The sequence below is a fragment of the Hydra vulgaris genome, chromosome 04, assembly GCF_038396675.1.
Source record: "Hydra vulgaris chromosome 04, alternate assembly HydraT2T_AEP".
NCBI classification, from domain to species: domain Eukaryota; kingdom Metazoa; phylum Cnidaria; class Hydrozoa; order Anthoathecata; family Hydridae; genus Hydra; species Hydra vulgaris.
In genome coordinates, this window is record NC_088923.1 from 13853356 (window position 1) to 13871564 (window position 18209).

The 18209-nt window shown below is 29.5% G+C and overlaps 1 protein-coding gene across 2 annotated transcripts in view; it reads right to left on the reverse strand.

The window, feature by feature from the left end:
- LOC101235193 (cytochrome P450 4C1-like) overlaps window positions 1-18209 on the reverse strand; it is a 75280-nt gene that overhangs the window by 18117 nt on the left and 38954 nt on the right. For both annotated transcript variants that reach the window (XM_065795508.1, XM_065795509.1), the window contains exon 5: window positions 17948-18151. In XM_065795508.1, the coding sequence (XP_065651580.1) occupies window positions 17948-18151 (204 nt within the window). The remainder of the gene's footprint in view (window positions 1-17947; window positions 18152-18209) is intronic.

The following is an 18209-nucleotide window of genomic DNA, read 5'->3' on the forward strand; positions in this document are numbered from 1 at the left end:
TAAGATGCTTATGAAAATTTTTCCTTAATAATATATACAAGTTTTTTTATAAAATTAGTTATTGTTAACATTTTTTTTGCTCACTACCGTACATACTTACCTTCTAATATGAAATATTTATTTGATACTTCATAAAAGATATTTAATTTTTTTGTTTTTTATTTGATTTTTTATCTATATTATTTTCTTTTACTTTTCATTATTAAGTTTTGATAACCTAAAAAAAACTCTTTCTGCTTTGTAGGTTATTGCTTATAAATTAATATTTAATTTAACGCTACTGCTGCCATTATTCATTAGTGCACGTTTGACACGAAGTTTTTAAAGAAGATTTAGCATGCTTGGCCTTAGAATATTTCCCTTTATATTTTTGACCACACGATAAGGTATGCTTAAATCTTTATAATAATCTGTTAAATCTGCTTAATCAGTTGTAAGATATAAAAATCTTTATACAAGATAATAATTTAATGCATTCGTAAATTATGTAGTAATAGATTAACCTTATTTATTTTTAAAATAGTAAAGAAAATTTTTAAAGTCAGGTAATTTATTTAATTTATTTTACAAGTAACAAAAGTTCAAATCCTTTGTCAGTTATATTTAAAGTATATTATTCTGTGCTTTTTATTTTTAAGAACTCGAAGCCGATGCTATTTTCAAAGGTCAAACTTTTAATAAAAGTCAAACTTTTGAACAAGGTCAAACTTTGATAAATTTGGTGTTTATCTTAAAAATCCTTGCTTCTCACACGGTCAATGTTATGTTGTATATTCAAGAGTAAGATAGTTTAATACCTTATTTTTTTTAATTGATGAACATTTATTACAAGATAGGTCATTTAATAAATGCTACGCAAACAATGTTGTTTTTACAAATGGACTTAATCTATAAACAACTGTTCTTTTACAATAAAGTACCACTTTTTTATAAACAATTAAAAAAAAATTTTGTTGCTGGAAGCCAGTGGTTGTTAATAAAAACCCAATTGTTACAGATTTTCTGATAAATAATTTTGAAAATATCAATCACTAATAAAAACAACAGAAAATCTGTTTGCTTTTATAATATAATAAACCAGGTCAGTAATTGGTCATAAATGTTTTCAATTTATATATTTTTCTTTGTTCAAATATTTGAGCATTTTCATGTGTTATGATGTGGTAATCTGTGTTGTTTATTTTGTGTTTATATGTGTTAAGGTTATATAGGCTTATATGTTGTAAGTGTTTATGTGTCACAACTGTGTAAATTTCTGTTAACGTGAAGTGTTTGATATAGAGGGTTATTTTTAGAAATTTATAGCTAAATTCCTCCACAAAACGAATTTTCTTATTTGTTATCTATTAAGTCACTTTTTTGAGTTTCCAAATAAATAAATGATGTTAATAACACATTATTGTATAATAAGTGTTTTCAATTATAATTTTGTTCTATTTTCAGGTCGAATTACTTCTCTTATAGCTGACTTTTGAAAGTTCTAACATAGTAGAATTAAAAAAATGTTCCTAATGAATTTAACAAATGTTCTGAACCGTTTTCTGAAAGCCAAAACGAAATTCGTATAATCTTCGTAGCATTTACTAACAGCCATATAATAATGAAATATTATAATACATGCTTTTATAAGCACTTTTGATACTTTTTTATATTAAATATTTTTTTTTATTTTTTTTTCAAAAAAAGTTTTTATTTTATCTTAGGAAAAACATTTTTATTGTTTCTCACATAAGTTTGTATACTTTTTTTCTCTTTGGATTTGTTATTTTTTAAATTGGCCAATTTTGCTATTTTTTTTTATATTAACGTTATTTTTATATGTGAATAGAAACTGTTAACACCTTTATCACCTTAGGTTATCATGATCTAGATGGTTTCCATTTGCATTAAGTATCAAACTTCTGCACAAATAACAGCTAAAATAATATTTTAACTGCCGAAATTGGTATTTAAATCAGCTTAGTTAAATGATTTTGTTAAGACTTCTTTATTAAAAATTAATATATAGAAAATATATTTATTAATTTTTAATAGAATAGTTTTCTTCCATTTATTAAATTTCACTAAAGTAAAGAAAGTAAAAATTAAAAACAAGTTTAGATTAAGTTGAGTGTGAAACAGGCTTACCATGACCCGTACCGTATCGTGTGGGTCTTGACAATTATTAGATTATTAATATAATAAAATTATTTAAAATAAATAATTTAAAAAAACAACAAATTAAATTAGCTTAGCCTTTAAAATTTAAATATTTTTAAATAGATAAAAATACAATTTATTGATATTGAAAACATTTATATCATCTTTGACTAAATTAACATTATATACTGTTAACATAAAAAAAGTCATAAGAACGGTAAGAATAAATCCTGAAAACCTAAAGGAACTCAAATAAAATATACAGCAATTTTAAATAAAAGTAATACACATCAATTTTATAATAATAATACACATTTATATAATAAACCAATTGTATATAAATAATACAAACAAACCAAATTTAAATAAAAAACAAAAGTTTTAAATGGAACACGCAAAACCAAAAAAAAAAAAAATACTGAGTATGCATATAAACCCTAAAAAAATTGTATATATATATATATATACATATAATATATGTATATATATATATATATATATATATATATATATATATATATATATATATATATATATATATATATATATATATATATATATATATATATATATATATACAACTGCCATAAAACAAATGTGTGTGCTAGCAATATTTGGAAAACTTCTTACTGGACCCTGGATGAAAAACTTTTATGTATCAGTTGAAAAAGCAAGTTTTGATCATATTGCAGGTATCCAAGTAGTTAAAAATGTTTTGCAAACAATAAAAAAATTGCAAAACTAATCCAGGTGCACTGATAAATAGTAAAAAGGATTTTTTCGAAAATCCCCTTAAATCAAATGTTTTAGAACCTGTCAAAAATTTATGTTCCATCGATGAGCAGGTTATCAACATGATTTTGGCTTGTCTTATTGCAGTGGAAGATGTTTTGAACCGTCAATATGAGCGATATTTCTTACTTTCTATTACAGAGACACTTAAGGAGGAGACAGCTAGTGCAAGGCTTCACAACATAGATAGTGAAGAGTTAATGGGTATGTTTAGTGAAGCTAAAGGAAGATCTCCAAATGCAACAGTTTGTTATATATCTTGCAAAATAAGATCAAAAAAACTATAGATTACCTAGATAGTCTTGACCAAACATCTAGGGAAAATATAGTCAAGTGGTCAATGCAAGCAGCTCGTGAAAAAAGAATAAACAATCGACTGAAACACACTGCATTACTAGCAGAGATTTCAAAAAGACAGACATGCAAAAGAAAAAAAATGGATGAAAAAGAAAAAAGAAAGCTGGAGCGAGAGCTGCGTGTTCTATCTTTTAGTGATATGAAAAATTTATATAAGCACTTATCTATTAAACAACTTGATGACTTATATGATGTAATGTATGAAAGAATTGTTGGGAGAGAACTCTGTCATGAATGGTTTGATACAGATAATAACAAATCTGTCATATATAATGGACGAGTAGAAAAAGTAAATAAGAGAAAAGAAGACAGAATTTATACCATTTCCTACTGGAAAAATAATGAATCTGATTCAGAAGCTGTTGACCATCTCATAAAAAAAATCCAGCTTGCTGCTGATATTATTGCAGGAGAATTGATTATTTCATAATTTTGCTGTTTTATTATGTGGTTTAATGTTATTTTTTTAATAGTAGAAACCAATATTAATATTACTTATGTGATTTAAGTATTATAAATATATATATAAAAGTTATTATCAGTATATGTATAAATTAATTACAGCAAGTGGTGTGATTTGCAAGAAAAGTACAGCAAGTGTTGTGACTTGCAAAAAAGTACAGCAAGTGGTGTAACTTGCAAAAAAAGTACAGCAAGTGTTGTGACTTGCAAAAAAGTACAGCAAGTGGTGTGACTTGCAAAAAAAGTACAGCAAGTGTTGTGACTTGCAAAAAAGTACAGCAAGTGGTGTGACTTGCAAAAAAAGTACAGCAAGTGTTGTGATTTGTAACAAAGTACAGCAAGTGGTGTGACTTGCAAGAAAAGTACAGCAAGTGTTGTGACTTGCAAAAAAGTACAGCAAGTGTTGTGATTTGTAACAAAGTACAGCAAGTGGTGTGACTTGCAAGAAAAGTACAGCAAGTGGTGTGACTTGCAAGAAAAGTACAGCAAGTGTTGTGACTTGCAAAAAAGTACAGCAAGTGGTGTGACTTGCAAAAAAAGTACAGCAAGTGTTGTGATTTGTAACAAAGTACAGCAAGTGTTGTGACTTGCAAAAAAAGTACAGCAAGTGTTGTGACTTGCAAAAAAGTACAGCAAATGTTGTGACTTGCAAAAAAGTACAGCAAGTGTTGTGACTTGCAAAAAAAAGTACAGCAAGTGTTGTGACTTGCAGAAAAGTACAGCAAGTGTTGTGACTTGCAAGAGAGTACAGCAAGTGTTGTGACTTGCAAAAAAAGTCCAGCAAGTGTTGTGACTTGCAAAAGAGTACAGCAAGTGTTGTGACTTGCAAAAAAGTACAGCAAGTGTTGTGACTTGCAAAAAAAGTACAGCAAGTGTTGTGATTTGTAACAAAGTACAGCAAGTGGTGTGACTTGCAAGAAAAGTACAGCAAGTGTTGTGACTTGCAAAAAAGTACAGCAAGTGGTGTGACTTGCAAAAAAAGTACAGCAAGTGTTGTGATTTGTAACAAAGTACAGCAAGTGTTGTGACTTGCAAAAAAAATACAGCAAGTGGTGTGACTTGCAAAAAAGTACAGCAAGTGTTGTGACTTGCAAAAAAGTACAGCAAGTGTTGTGACTTGCAAAAAAAAGTACAGCAAGTGTTGTGACTTGCAGAAAAGTACAGCAAGTGTTGTGACTTGCAAAAGAGTACAGCAAGTGTTGTGACTTGCAAAAAAAGTACAGCAAGTGTTGTGACTTGCAAAAAAGTACAGCAAGTGTTGTGACTTGCAAAAAAAGTACAGCAAGTGTTGTGTCTTGCAAAAAATACAGCAAGTGGGACTTGCAATTTTTTTGATAGACGGCTCTGGCTTACGTTCTCGTCGTGTCTATCGTTAAAAATGATTATTATTTTGTTTCATTGATTGATTTTTTTATTGATGGAATTTAAAATTTTAATCATTTACTAAAAGCCAAGACAAAATTTAATAATTAGTTTAGTTAAAAATAATTTAGTTTAAAAATATTATATTTAGGTTGGGAAGGGGGATTTAAACGCTCTTTTTACAGAAAGAATGTATCCTCTGATGCATCTTGTAATTTTGTTAATGTTGTTTTATTTTATTTTAAATAAAAGTAATTTAAATCTTTTTCTAAATTGCATATAAAAATTTGATTCTATTTTTAGGTTGGAGGGACGTGGTGGCACACGCCCCCTATTTAACTGAATCAATGTGTGTATCGCTAGTAGTAGTAAAATAAAGTTTTTGTATTAAAGACTAATTTTTTTTTTTAATAAAAAAAAAAAATTTTATAAAAAATATATTTTCATTTTAGGGTGTGTTTACACCTTTACACCCACTGACACCCTTACACCCACCCTAAGTCTTATATTTGGCAGTGGTTTGGAAGTAAAAACTAACTACTTCTAAAAAATAATATGAAAATCGACTATTTTACCAAAAAAAAACTTTTTTGTAAATAAAATTTGCATTTATTGGCGGTGTAGGAGTAGGTTTGGTACCCCCCCTAGTCTCCCATATACGTCCGGTGGCTAGAAACCAACATGAATTTGTAGCCCACTCTTATACCTATCTTTTGATACCAAGTTATAGGCGTTTAAAAAATAATTGACAAATTTATATTAATTTTAGTTAAGAAAAGTATTTTTTTGACCACAGTTTCTTCAACAAATCCATATATCAAAAAATCGGTGTTTAAAACGTTATAACTTTTTGTCAAATCATATGATTTTGATAATTTTTTCACTTTTAAAGTACTGTAATAAAGCTCTTTCCAAAGATATATTACAATCTAATATTTGATCAATTAAAAAATTTCATGTAACATACCTACTTATATATGGAAATACTAGAAATATTTGTATATATATATATATATATATATATATATATACATATATATATATATATATATATATATATATATATATATATATATATATATATATATATATATATATATATATGCAAGTACTTAAAAGTGAACACACGCGTTTTAAGGGGTTTTTTATTTTAAAAAAGTTATTACAATGGCGCTAAAAAGAGTTAATATTGCTTTTGAACAGTAATAAGAATCTTGTTGAAAACTGCATTATTAATGTGGAAAATATTTGGTCCTATCCTAATAGTGTAATCATTAAAGAGTTTTTAAAACTCCAACAGGAAGACATATTTAATCTTTGGTTTTTTGTTTACGGAGATCCTTGAACAAGAACGTTTTTCTTCTTTAAACATTAATTTTGATGCTGATGACCCCTTAAAGAAAATTTTTGAAAAAGATACAAGGTCTCTACATGTTTAGATGGTATTGATTTTATGTCTTGTCTAAAAAACATTTTATCTCTCTTGCTAAAAAACAGCTTTATAAAGGTTTTACTAAATTAATCAATAATTCAAAAACAATTAGTGAACAAAGAACTACGCATGTTGCAAGCGTAAATATTCTCATAAATATAAAAGAACTTATTGACCGCTGCAATCAGATAACATAAAAATTCGCGAAGATATTTTCTTACTGCAAAATAAACATGAAGAACTTCGAAAATCAAATAGCGAAATTACAAATAATTAACAACAGTTGTCATTAAACTGCACTTCTAACTCATCGGTTCTTCAAAAATCAATAGGAATTTAAATTGTTTTAAATTTAATAAACTTTCTTTCCAAAACTCAAAACCATACACAAAATAAAACATCTCCACACTTCACCATAGAGGATTTCAATAACAAACTTTAAAAACTGAAGACTTTGAAATCTTTGTGCAAAAAGCTGAAATTCCACACAGAATTGCAGAGCATAACCAGGGCCGGCGCGTATAGGTGTCACATGGAGGAGTGAATTAAAATTTTCGCTGACTAAATAAATTGTTTTTAATTTTTGAAATTTACCGACTAACTGTCAAAATTTGTTGACTAGCTTGTCTAAAGGGTCTACATTTGCCGACTGACTTGTCCAAACGGCTGAGGAAATGCAAGAAAAACTCATTTAAGTGGGGGGGGGAGGGGTCTCACGCACCCCACACACACCCTTTGCACTGGCCTTGTTCATAACGCTATAACATCACAAACCACATTAAAAAATCTTTAATCTGTTTACATAAAATAAGCGATAGGCGTAGTGCCAATTTTTATCACGCTCAACCGGACAAATAAATATTACCGCTCTTTTTAAAGAGTTTGAAATCACAATATTATGCTTAAACAGTTCCTATAGTATCGCAAAAATTTTAGAACTGAAACGATGCTTCAAAGCAATGACAATAAATTGTAAAAATCGCGATCAGTAACAAAAAGTCAATCTGACATCTTAAACCAATCTGAACCAATACTTTAATTTATTCTACGCAATATTCTACAATTCTTTCAAAAAAAAATTTTTATCGGAATATTGGCTATTAAATGCTGAACATTTTGTTTTACATGATTTGACAAATCAATTATATTTTCACTTTGCTAAAGGAAAAGAATACGAAAGACCTTTTGAGAAAAAATGCTTTTTTATTTCGTAAAAATCTACTGCTGTCAATTCACGTAGTACACGATTTTGAAGTTCTTGTAATAAAAAGTTCGTATGGCAACAATGTTTTGAATTTTATTGGAATTTATCTCACTTCACACAAAATACTTTTGTATGAATCCTTAAAAAAATATCTGTCTAAACTCAACGTATGAAGATAAAGGAGTGTTTTCGCCAGTGATTTTTAGTCATTTCCTAAGATTATATATGAAACGGAAGTCCCAAACAACCACCAGGAAAAAAAGTTTTACAGAATTTCTATAAACTTTTGGAACATAAGGTATGTTCCAAAAGTTTATAGAAATTTCGACATTCTATAGAATTTCTACAGAATGTCGAATAATTTCTATAGAAATTGCTATAAATATTTTTTCTATAAAATAAAAAGTAGAAAAAAAAGTTCTGTTGGAATTATTATAGAAATTAACAGAGATTCTATAAAAATTCTATAGAATTCAATAGAATTTCTATAGACCATATGTTCCAAAAGTTAATAGAAATTCTAAACTTTTTTTCTTGGGCAAACACGAAACAAATTTTTCAGGCATTTATATAGTTTTCTTGAATTAAATGAACTCTTTTTTGATATAACTAATAGTAATTGTCCTACCTATACTTATAAACATAAAATACTAAATAATTCATCTTATATCGATCACATTGCAGTCTTAAAAGAGTTTATTAACGGTCAATTTATTCCTCCTTCACATGTAAACATGAGTGACTATGTATCCATAACTAGAAAATTTAACACCAGTTACAAATAATATATTTAAAAAAACAAAACAATCTCTAATTATGCTTGTAACGATAACAATTTTATCAAAATATATAATCAGAATCTCTCTGATTCTTGTAAAGATTACATTTTCATTGGAGAATCAATAGAAAAAAAATCTCAAACAGCATGTTAAAAAATCCAAAATGCTGCTCTTCTACCGATGGAAAAATGTTTTTAAAAAAAATAGTTCTGCATTTACTCTAAATCACGATGTACGCCAGAAATCAAATTGAGTAAAGACATCTTTTCTTTTAATTTAAGGAATGGAAAAAATCTAACTGCAACAGATTGCAGGAATGTATTTTATTTAATAAATAAACTTGTACGCAATGTATTTTATTTTATAAATAAACTTGTACGCAAAAAATTCTTTAAAATTGTAAAAGCAGCTCATAACTTTAAAATCAATAAAGTTACCAAAATTCATTGTCATATATTTTGAAACAATATTCGAAGAATTAAATCAATTTTAAACACAAGATGTGAAAGAATTTCTACCAAGTTTCATACGACTCTCAACACTCCCACAATTACTAACAACCATATCGAATATTGCCATATTCCAAAACTCATAAATGAGCCTAATCTAGTAGTCTTATCAACTTTTGACATCAAAGCCTATATTCGTAAGCTTAACTCTAATAAATCGCATAATTCCTGTGGATTTACTGCAGAGCATCTTAAATACTCTTTTAACAACAATCTCCCAATATGCCTTTCAAAATTTTATAATAATATCTTTAATAATGGTTCGGCTCTAGAGCACTTATCGATTTCCATTATTATTTAAATGTTCATATCTTTTAAAAAATCTCTCGGTAACCCTGATAACAATCGTGCAACAAGGTTTCTTTTTATCGTCACATTTGTACATTATCTACACTAAAAGTATATTAAGTCAAATTGTTTCGGATTGAAAGGTTGGAACAACAGTAAGTTGCATATAAATATGCGTTATTGCTTATGCAGACGATATAATCCTACCGCACGAATTTGTAAACAAAATTCAAGCACAATGCAAAAACCTTTAAATCAAACTAAACACTGAAAAAACCAAGTTTAATATCTCATGCAAAAATTTAATTACAAAAAACACAGTTTAAATTAATGAATCTTCCCTACATCTCAAGAATAAACTAAAACATCTTGGATTCCTATGAGATAATCGAGACCATTTACAAAATATAGCTACTCCCTAAACAGCAAATGTAAAGGAACGAATTATTCAATTTCAATCAGTCTCCGGAGCACTTATATAATCTGGAATTCGTTTTTGTCAGCCACTAAATATAATGCATTTGTTCATAAATTTAATTTATAAAAAATATAATTAATTTTTTATAAATTAAATGCTGTCGGAAGATCAGTCTTAAAACTCATCTTCAGCATATCAATGTACAACAAATATTATCTACATTCCTTCTTTAAATTTAATGACATATTTACCATTCTTGATCAAAACAAAATGAATCTGCTTATCAGCCTACTGAGTTATCCGACTTGTTGCTTCATGATTTTGACTCAAATATTTAAGATTATTAAGGATAACCACTTATCAATGAAGTAATACAATTTTGCAACAGATTAAAACTAAACTTTGCCCAGTTTTTGAAAGAGGGTAAAATTATCATTAAAGATGGATTTGATACATATTTGATACTTCATAAAATTGATCCTTGATCTTTATAAAAAGTCGGATTATAAAGATAAAGAATAGAATGCGGAGTAAAAAACCGGCAAGCACGATAATGAGATGCCACCTTAGCAAATGCTAATTTTGCTATGGATTTTTGCTATTGGATTTTTGCTATGGATAAGGCTAAGATACGAACTTTAAGGAACTTTTAAAGTTACAGAACCTAAAGAAGAGTGCCGTTTATTTAAGAAAACTTTTATAATAATTGGCAAGGAATGATTCTTAGAGATGATGCGTGACACAACATAAGAAGAGAGCTTACAGAGGAGACTAGAATACCAAACTTTAATAAAGGTTTTGACATGTCGAGAGTGACAGCCTAAACCTCTCCACATCTATCTAATGCACAATGAAACCTACTAGTTATCACTTTTAACAAATCAGCAGTAGAACAAGAAGATCGAAATCCAAGTCAATGATCAAAAAGTTGTTAGCTTCAAGATGAGAGATTAAGTGTTAGTTACTTAAAACTTAAAAACCTAGTTTTTAATAGAAAAAAGACTAATGGGACGGTAGTTAGATTGCGCTCCAGAGTTTTTTAAAATAGTGATAACAGATATCACTTTCCAGCAGACTGAAAAACAAGACTCTGATCAACACTGGTTAAATAGTTTTGAATGTGTACACGATTGCTCCTGAGAGTACTTCTGCAAGACTATAACAGGTATGTTGTCAAAACCACAAACTGTAGAAGTTTCTAAGCAGGAAATCGCTTTATGTACCAGAATGATATAAATGTGAAGTAATGTATCAATCCGTTTGTTGGCTATGTCAGGTAGAGTAGAATCAAGAGGTAAGAATGAGGAAAAAGATTTAGCAAACAATTCAGCATTGCCCTGAAATGAGATAACAAAATCTTAACTATGAAAGAGTAATGGAATAACAGATTAGCATCTATTTTAGACTCTGTTAAAGATTCTCCAGATGTCTCTGGAGCCTTATTTTTGAAATAAATTACAAGTTTTTGTGACCTGAGAATAGCGGGCTTTGGCGTCAGACAAAACCCTTATGCAGTGGTTTTTCACAATAGTAAGCACACATCTGTTTCCTTAGAATTATTAATTAATGGAGGCAATCTTATGATTGGAAATTGCAGCAGCGCAATCAGAGGAAAACCATGGATAAGATTGAGGTCTGAGTTGTAATTTTCTAGAAAAAATAAAAGATTCCATGCAAGCCTGATTCAAAGAAGTTACATAAAATTTTTCAGCAGAATGAAATTTTTTAGCATGAAGAAGAATGATTGCTACTCAATGGTATCTCAAAGAGAAACACGGAAATATTCCTAGTTAGCTTTACGGTAGTTATAAGAGGTTCAATGATTAAGATTCTGGTGATAAAAAAGAATGATATAATAGTTTTAATAAGTTCAAGCTGTGATCAGAAGAACCTTAAAGTATATGTGGAGAAACTGAGCATTAACTAGGATCAGAAACAAAACATAAGCGGAGTAGAGAAGATAAATAATTTGGATTGTCTGGAAAGCGAGTTGAAAAGTTGACTATTTGTGAGATTGAAAATGGAAAAATTTGTGGGTCTTGAAGCTTCCAGAGTCACTGGCACTCGTACCAAGAAATTCATTGTGATAAACATTAAAGTCTACAACAACAATGCTATTGGCTGAAGGATAAAGAAAAAGGTATCGGTCAATTTGATCAGAATCAAAATCAAAAACAGTGCTGAAATAAACAGTCTTGAGATAAACGAGAGCGATACAGAACAAAGAGAAAGGTTATAGAGTGAAGTGGGGCTAAATAAATGCACTTAAAGAATACTATGTCAATTAAAACCTAGTTTTCCGACAAATGTGTGAATTCTTACGAATGTAAATGCCCAGGCCAAGTATGTGAATATTGAAGACTAATTTTAGGAAGATAACTATCAACACTATGATGAAACGATGCAAAAGATGAACTTAAATTAGTCTTACAAAGAGCAAGTACATCTGGTTAACTTTGCAAAAGATAAGACTCATCAGAAAGAAAGATAATTTAAAGACCACGAACAATAGATAATAATAGATTTAGAGAACTTGATGATGACGATGCTTTTTTTGTTATTTATAATTTTTGGTACTTTAGTCATTTCAGAGTTAGTAAAAGATCTTGACTCAAAGCACAGATAGTACTCATTACACTACTTAATAGTTTATCTATAACATTATATATATATATATATATATATATATATTTATATATATATATATATATATATATATATACATATATATATATATATATATAATGTTATTATTGTTATTTATTAGGGTTAGGGTTAGGGTATCAAATATGTATCAAATCCATCTTTAAATGAAACATTGTTACCATATCTAAAGTCGATCTTCGAATAATCCTAATACATAATAGACAATACGCAAAAACGCTTTGTAAATAAATATTATAAATATTGTCTGCTAATATTAGTAACTTCTAATTCTTATAATGGTCCACATTCAACCAAGGCGTTGTTGTCCACAGAGCATTATTGTATCATCACAAGGTAAATGTAACACGGTAAGCCTTGAGAAGCGTGATTATTTATTTTTATTATTTTTATGACTTCAATTGCAAAAATGGCTTCCGACATTCTTGGATTGGAACTAAGAAAAAAAATTATTTGCGATTACGTAAGTGGAATGTCACAAAAAAGTATTTGTGATAAATATCGCGTGAAAAAATGGATCGTATCAAGACTATGTTCCAAATATCGTTCTACGGGGAAGTTGGCAGCAGAAAACAAAGGTGGAAGACCGCGTTCCACCACTTCTAGAGAGGATTTTATGATCGTCAAATCCGTCAAGAAGGATCCCTGGATATCATCAGTTGAGATACAAAAGCAATTAGAGCTGCCTGAATCGGACCGAACAATCAGACGACGTGCTGTTGAAGCCGGATTGTTTTCTCGACGCCCTGCAAAGAAACCGCTGATCGTTGATTTCACTAAAAAACCAGAAGAAAAGACTCCTGTTTGCTACATCTCATATTGACTGGAATGTGCAGAAATGGCGAACTGTCCTTTTTAGTGATGAATCGAAGTTCAACATCATTGGGAGAAATAGCATTTGCCGTGTACGTCGACCGGCTGGAAAACGCCTCGATTTGCGTTACTGCCATAAGACCGTGAAGCATGGTGGAGGCAATGTAATGGTCTGGGGGTGTTTTTCTGCTAACGGTATAGGTCCAATACATCGAAACGATGGAATAATGGACCGTTTCATGTATAAAAATATCCTGAAAGATGTTATGTTACCTCATGCTGAATGGAATATGCCAATAAAATGGGTTTTTCAGCAAGACAACGATCCGAAACACACTGCAAAAGTAGTCAAGCAGTGGTTTCAAGACAACCACCTATCGGTGATGGATTAGCTGCCTCAATCTCCGGATCTCAACCCTATTGAGAATCTGTGGGAGATTGTCAACCGCAGAATTAATCGTGAAGGTGTTCGTAATAAGGATCAACTGTTTGAACAAATCCAAAAGGCCTGGGCAGCGATTCCACAGAGTTACATTGATCACCTGATCGAATCTATGCCTCGAAGATGCAAGGCTGTGATCGACAACAAAGAATTCGCCACGAAATATTGATAGCGAAATACAGCTTGGTCAACATTTTGTCGAGTTGCACTTGTTTTGTCCAGAAGGAAATCAACTTTTTATACTTTTGATTAATTTATCAATTTTCGTGTACAAATAATGAACTTTGTGATGAATAAAACTTGAAGAACTTTGTCTCTAAACAGTTACATAGTTATTTCTCTAAATTAAAAAAATGCAGCACTTTTATATAAAGAAACTAAATTAGCATTATTTGGTTGCACTCGTTTTGTCCGATACTGCATATATATATATATATATATATATATATATATATATATATATATATATATATATATATATATATATAATATATATAAAAAAATACGACTTTTTTATGGGACTTTAAGTTTCATGCTATTCGGTAATCATTCAGCCATATATTTAAAATCATTAAAATAAGAACTGTTATAAAAAATACCAACTTGCGTTGCAACGAGATCAAACGTCAGTTTTCATGCCAAATGGGACTTTATTTAACCGTTGTCGAAAGTCGATAGTAAAAATTTTTTCTTTGCCTACATGCCGATACCCATTCCCTTTTTATATTTAAAAAAGATTTTTTATCATAGGTCGAAATAAAATACTTTTCATTTTCGCAAAGATTACACCTTTTTGAGGATGGGTTATAGGGTTGATATTTTTAAACAATACTCCACTTGATTATCGGTTAAAACTTGCTTTCTTATGTTTCCAGATTTCTTTAGGAAATTCAGTGCCGTTTTTATAAAACCAAGTTAAATGATTTTCTGTGTTTGCAAACCTAATCTTGAAGGAGTTTTTGTTAATACCAATATAGGATTTCCAAGCATGATTGACGTTAGGTGGTGTTAGAGTAGCCTTATAAATAATATTTTTAGTTAAGAATTGATTATCTAAAGGACGCGTAGCTTTATCTATACAGTTGCATTTTCTAATATTGTTGGTATTTTTATTTCGCAAAATGTGTTGGTTGTGGGATTTAATAATGGAACTGATATTTGGCATGCAGCTGTAACTTTATTTTGACGGTGTTTATGTTTAAAAATCTTGTGTAGCTTGTGGTGTGCTAGAAAATGTAAGCCGTTTAAAATCAAGAAAAGGCTTTCTAATTTGGTGACAACGCTCTTACTAAATAGGGGATTAAACCATAATATGTTTCGTTTGCATCTATTAGTATCACGATTAGTTTTTTAAGTATTTAAAATTTAAAGTAGGATAATATTGGATATTGTTGCTATTTCCAGACTTTATTAGGGCTTATTAGTAAACAGTAGCAAAGTTTTTGAAAATTATTTTGCTCGAAGAGTTTGATGAAAATCTTTGTTCAATAGAGGTCGGCAGCTGCTTTAGAATACTTGGTAGGTGATTAGAGCTGGCATGGATATAGTTTAACAAACTTTCAGGTTTATGGTAAGGTTTGAAGCTGCAGTCACTAAGATTTAATGTAATATCAAGATAATTTAGTGTTTTTAAGTTACATTGGAGAAAAATAATAAGGCTGTTACTTTTGAATATCTTAGTTATATGTTTTTTAACTTTTTCCATTTGTGGACCGCTAGCATTTTTAATCACGACCAACCCATTGTCTCTATATAACCCAAAATTAAAATTGTTATAAAACTCTAAAATTAAGAAAAGAAGGAAAATTCCAACCGACTCACATATCATTAAACGCTCCATGGTTTTTTTATCCAAACTTCGTTATCGTTAAATAATAAGGATTTAGGTAATTGAGGAATCAAAGATTTGTGCTCGTTAGCAATGGTATTATACAGCTCAGCGAAACAAATAGAGTTGATAAGGAGCTTCTCGTTTATAGAAGTATAAAGTTCAACAATGTCAAAAATGAGGAATTTATAAAATTATTTGTCTTTGATACTCATGAACCATTTAACTACTACCTGTGTGTTACTCCACTAGTTAAATCATAAAATATTCCTTAGCTTGCTGTTTATATCGGATAAAATATGTTTACTTATTCTTCCTATTTCATTCTTTTCTTGAGTTATTTGCATTGGTAATTATTTGGTAAAGTAAAAAGACAAAAATAGGCAGAAAAGCTGATTCAGACAAGGTACGATGGCAAATTGTAGGTCTGCTAAAAGATAAAACAAAAAGCCAACGAGAAGTAGCTCGAATGTGCAATGTTTCGCTTAAATGTGTACAAACAACGTGGAAAAACCACGAGCTACATAATGATGCCAAAGATTTACCAAGGCTTTGTAGGCCTTTAAAGCTAACTTCAAGAGACCAAAGTTTTCTCTATTAAAAGGTTAGGCAAGGCCCTAAAATTTCTTACCGCAAACTTGCTGAAGAGTTCACAAATACGCCTGGTAAGGTTAGTGTTACTAGATAGACTGTACAAAGATGCCTAAATTAAAAAGGCTTATATTGCTATGTCGCAGCTCTAAAACCACTTTTACGTGTCTTAGATCACCTAAAAAGATTAAAGTGGTGTAGAAAAAGACTTCATTGGTCTGTAGAAGACTGGGCCAAAGTCATTTTCAGCAACGAATCCATATTTGAGATGATAAATCGCAAGTCAAGATTTATCATCAAGATGCCGGCTGGTAAATAGTTCAAAGAGCATTTTTGTGTACCAAGGATACAAGCCGGAGGAGGATCAGTTAGAATATGGGGATGTTTCTTCCATAAAGGAACAGGGTCATACAACATTTGTAACGGCAGAATTTACCAGTACAACTACAAAGAAACCCTTGAAAGTAAACTTTTGCCAACAGCCAGAGCTTTTTACGGAAAACGACAACAATGGATTCTTTAGCACAATGGCGCAACGGCTTACACTGCAATCTCGGTTAAAGGGTGGCTTGATCAGAAAAACATTACGGTCATGCCTTCTTATTAGGGGCAATATCCCTTTCCTTTCTCCCCCAACTAAGACTCTGAGGAGGCCGACCCTGCATTTAGCCCCTTCATTTCCTAAACAGTTTTAAAAATACTTTTATGATAGCAACAGCGGAATTATCATTTTCCAGTCTGCATTGACTCAATCACAATTGAACATCACAATGGAAAAGTATATCTAGAAAACTGTTTAAGATACAATCGCATACCAACTGTTTTTTAAGTGAAGGCGTGCTGGAAAAAGATGACTAATTACGTTAAAAAGATGATTAATCACGTTGTGTGTGATAAATAATTGAATGAATCGATCATTTATATCTATTTTGCTGTATCATACGAAATTGAGGAACTACTTCCTTTTTAACATATCTTTTCAGCCCCCCTTCCGTAACTTTTTCGACCTTCCTATGCCACTGTGTAATATATTTATATATATATATATATATATATATATATATATATATATATATATATATATATATATATATATATATATATATATATATATATATATATATATATATATATATATATATATACGCAGTGGCATAGGAAGGTCAAAAAAGATAGGGAAGGGGGGCTGAAAAGATATGTTGAAAAGAAAATAGTTCCTCAATTCCGTATGATACAGCAAACTAGATTAAAATGATCGATTTATTCAAATATTTATTACACGCAACGACATTAATCATCTTTTTTAACGTGATTAGTCATCTTTTATATAAAAGATATAAAAACAAAAGCATTTTGTTAAAAAAATTAGTGCCTAATTTTTGCGAATTGCGAATTGCGAAAAGCGGTTTAAAGTCACTTAAATATTCAAAAATCAAATGCTTCAAAAAAAAAAATATATATATATATATATAAATATAAGAGCATTGGCCTTTGCCAATATGCTTTAATCAAATTCAAATTGAAATACTTTTGTTGTAGCAAGTCTGCAGTAGAACAATAAAATTAAAACCTGTAAATGTTTACCTTTTTTAAGCTTAAGATTTGAGAGTGGTTTAAATGAAAGGGAGGAATTATAAAAGAATAATTAAAAAAATAAAAATTACTAATAATAGAGATAAAATGACAAACAAAATATTTGATTAAACAAAAATCAAATGATATCAAAAAAATTAAAAACAAAATTTCATAACACATTCACAAATGAATTTCACAAATGGTATGCGCATTTTATTTATGTTTCGTCAATAGAATCATTTAAAGTTTAAGTTATATATTATAACATATTGTAAATTGTAAAGGTTCTTACAGTCCCTAGCATATATAAACACCAAGTCATAGCAGTAGAAGTTGTTTCATGACCAGCTATGAGAAATAATAATAAATTATCTCTGATCAAATCATTTGATAGTTTGCTGCTCTCTTGCTGTTGATCTTTTAAAACAATTGTAATAATATCTTTCTCTTCTGTTGATATTCCATCGTCAATTTCTTTTTTACGTTTTTCAATAAGCTAATAGATGATTTCACAAATAAAAATCATGAATATTTGAATATAAATAAATAAAACT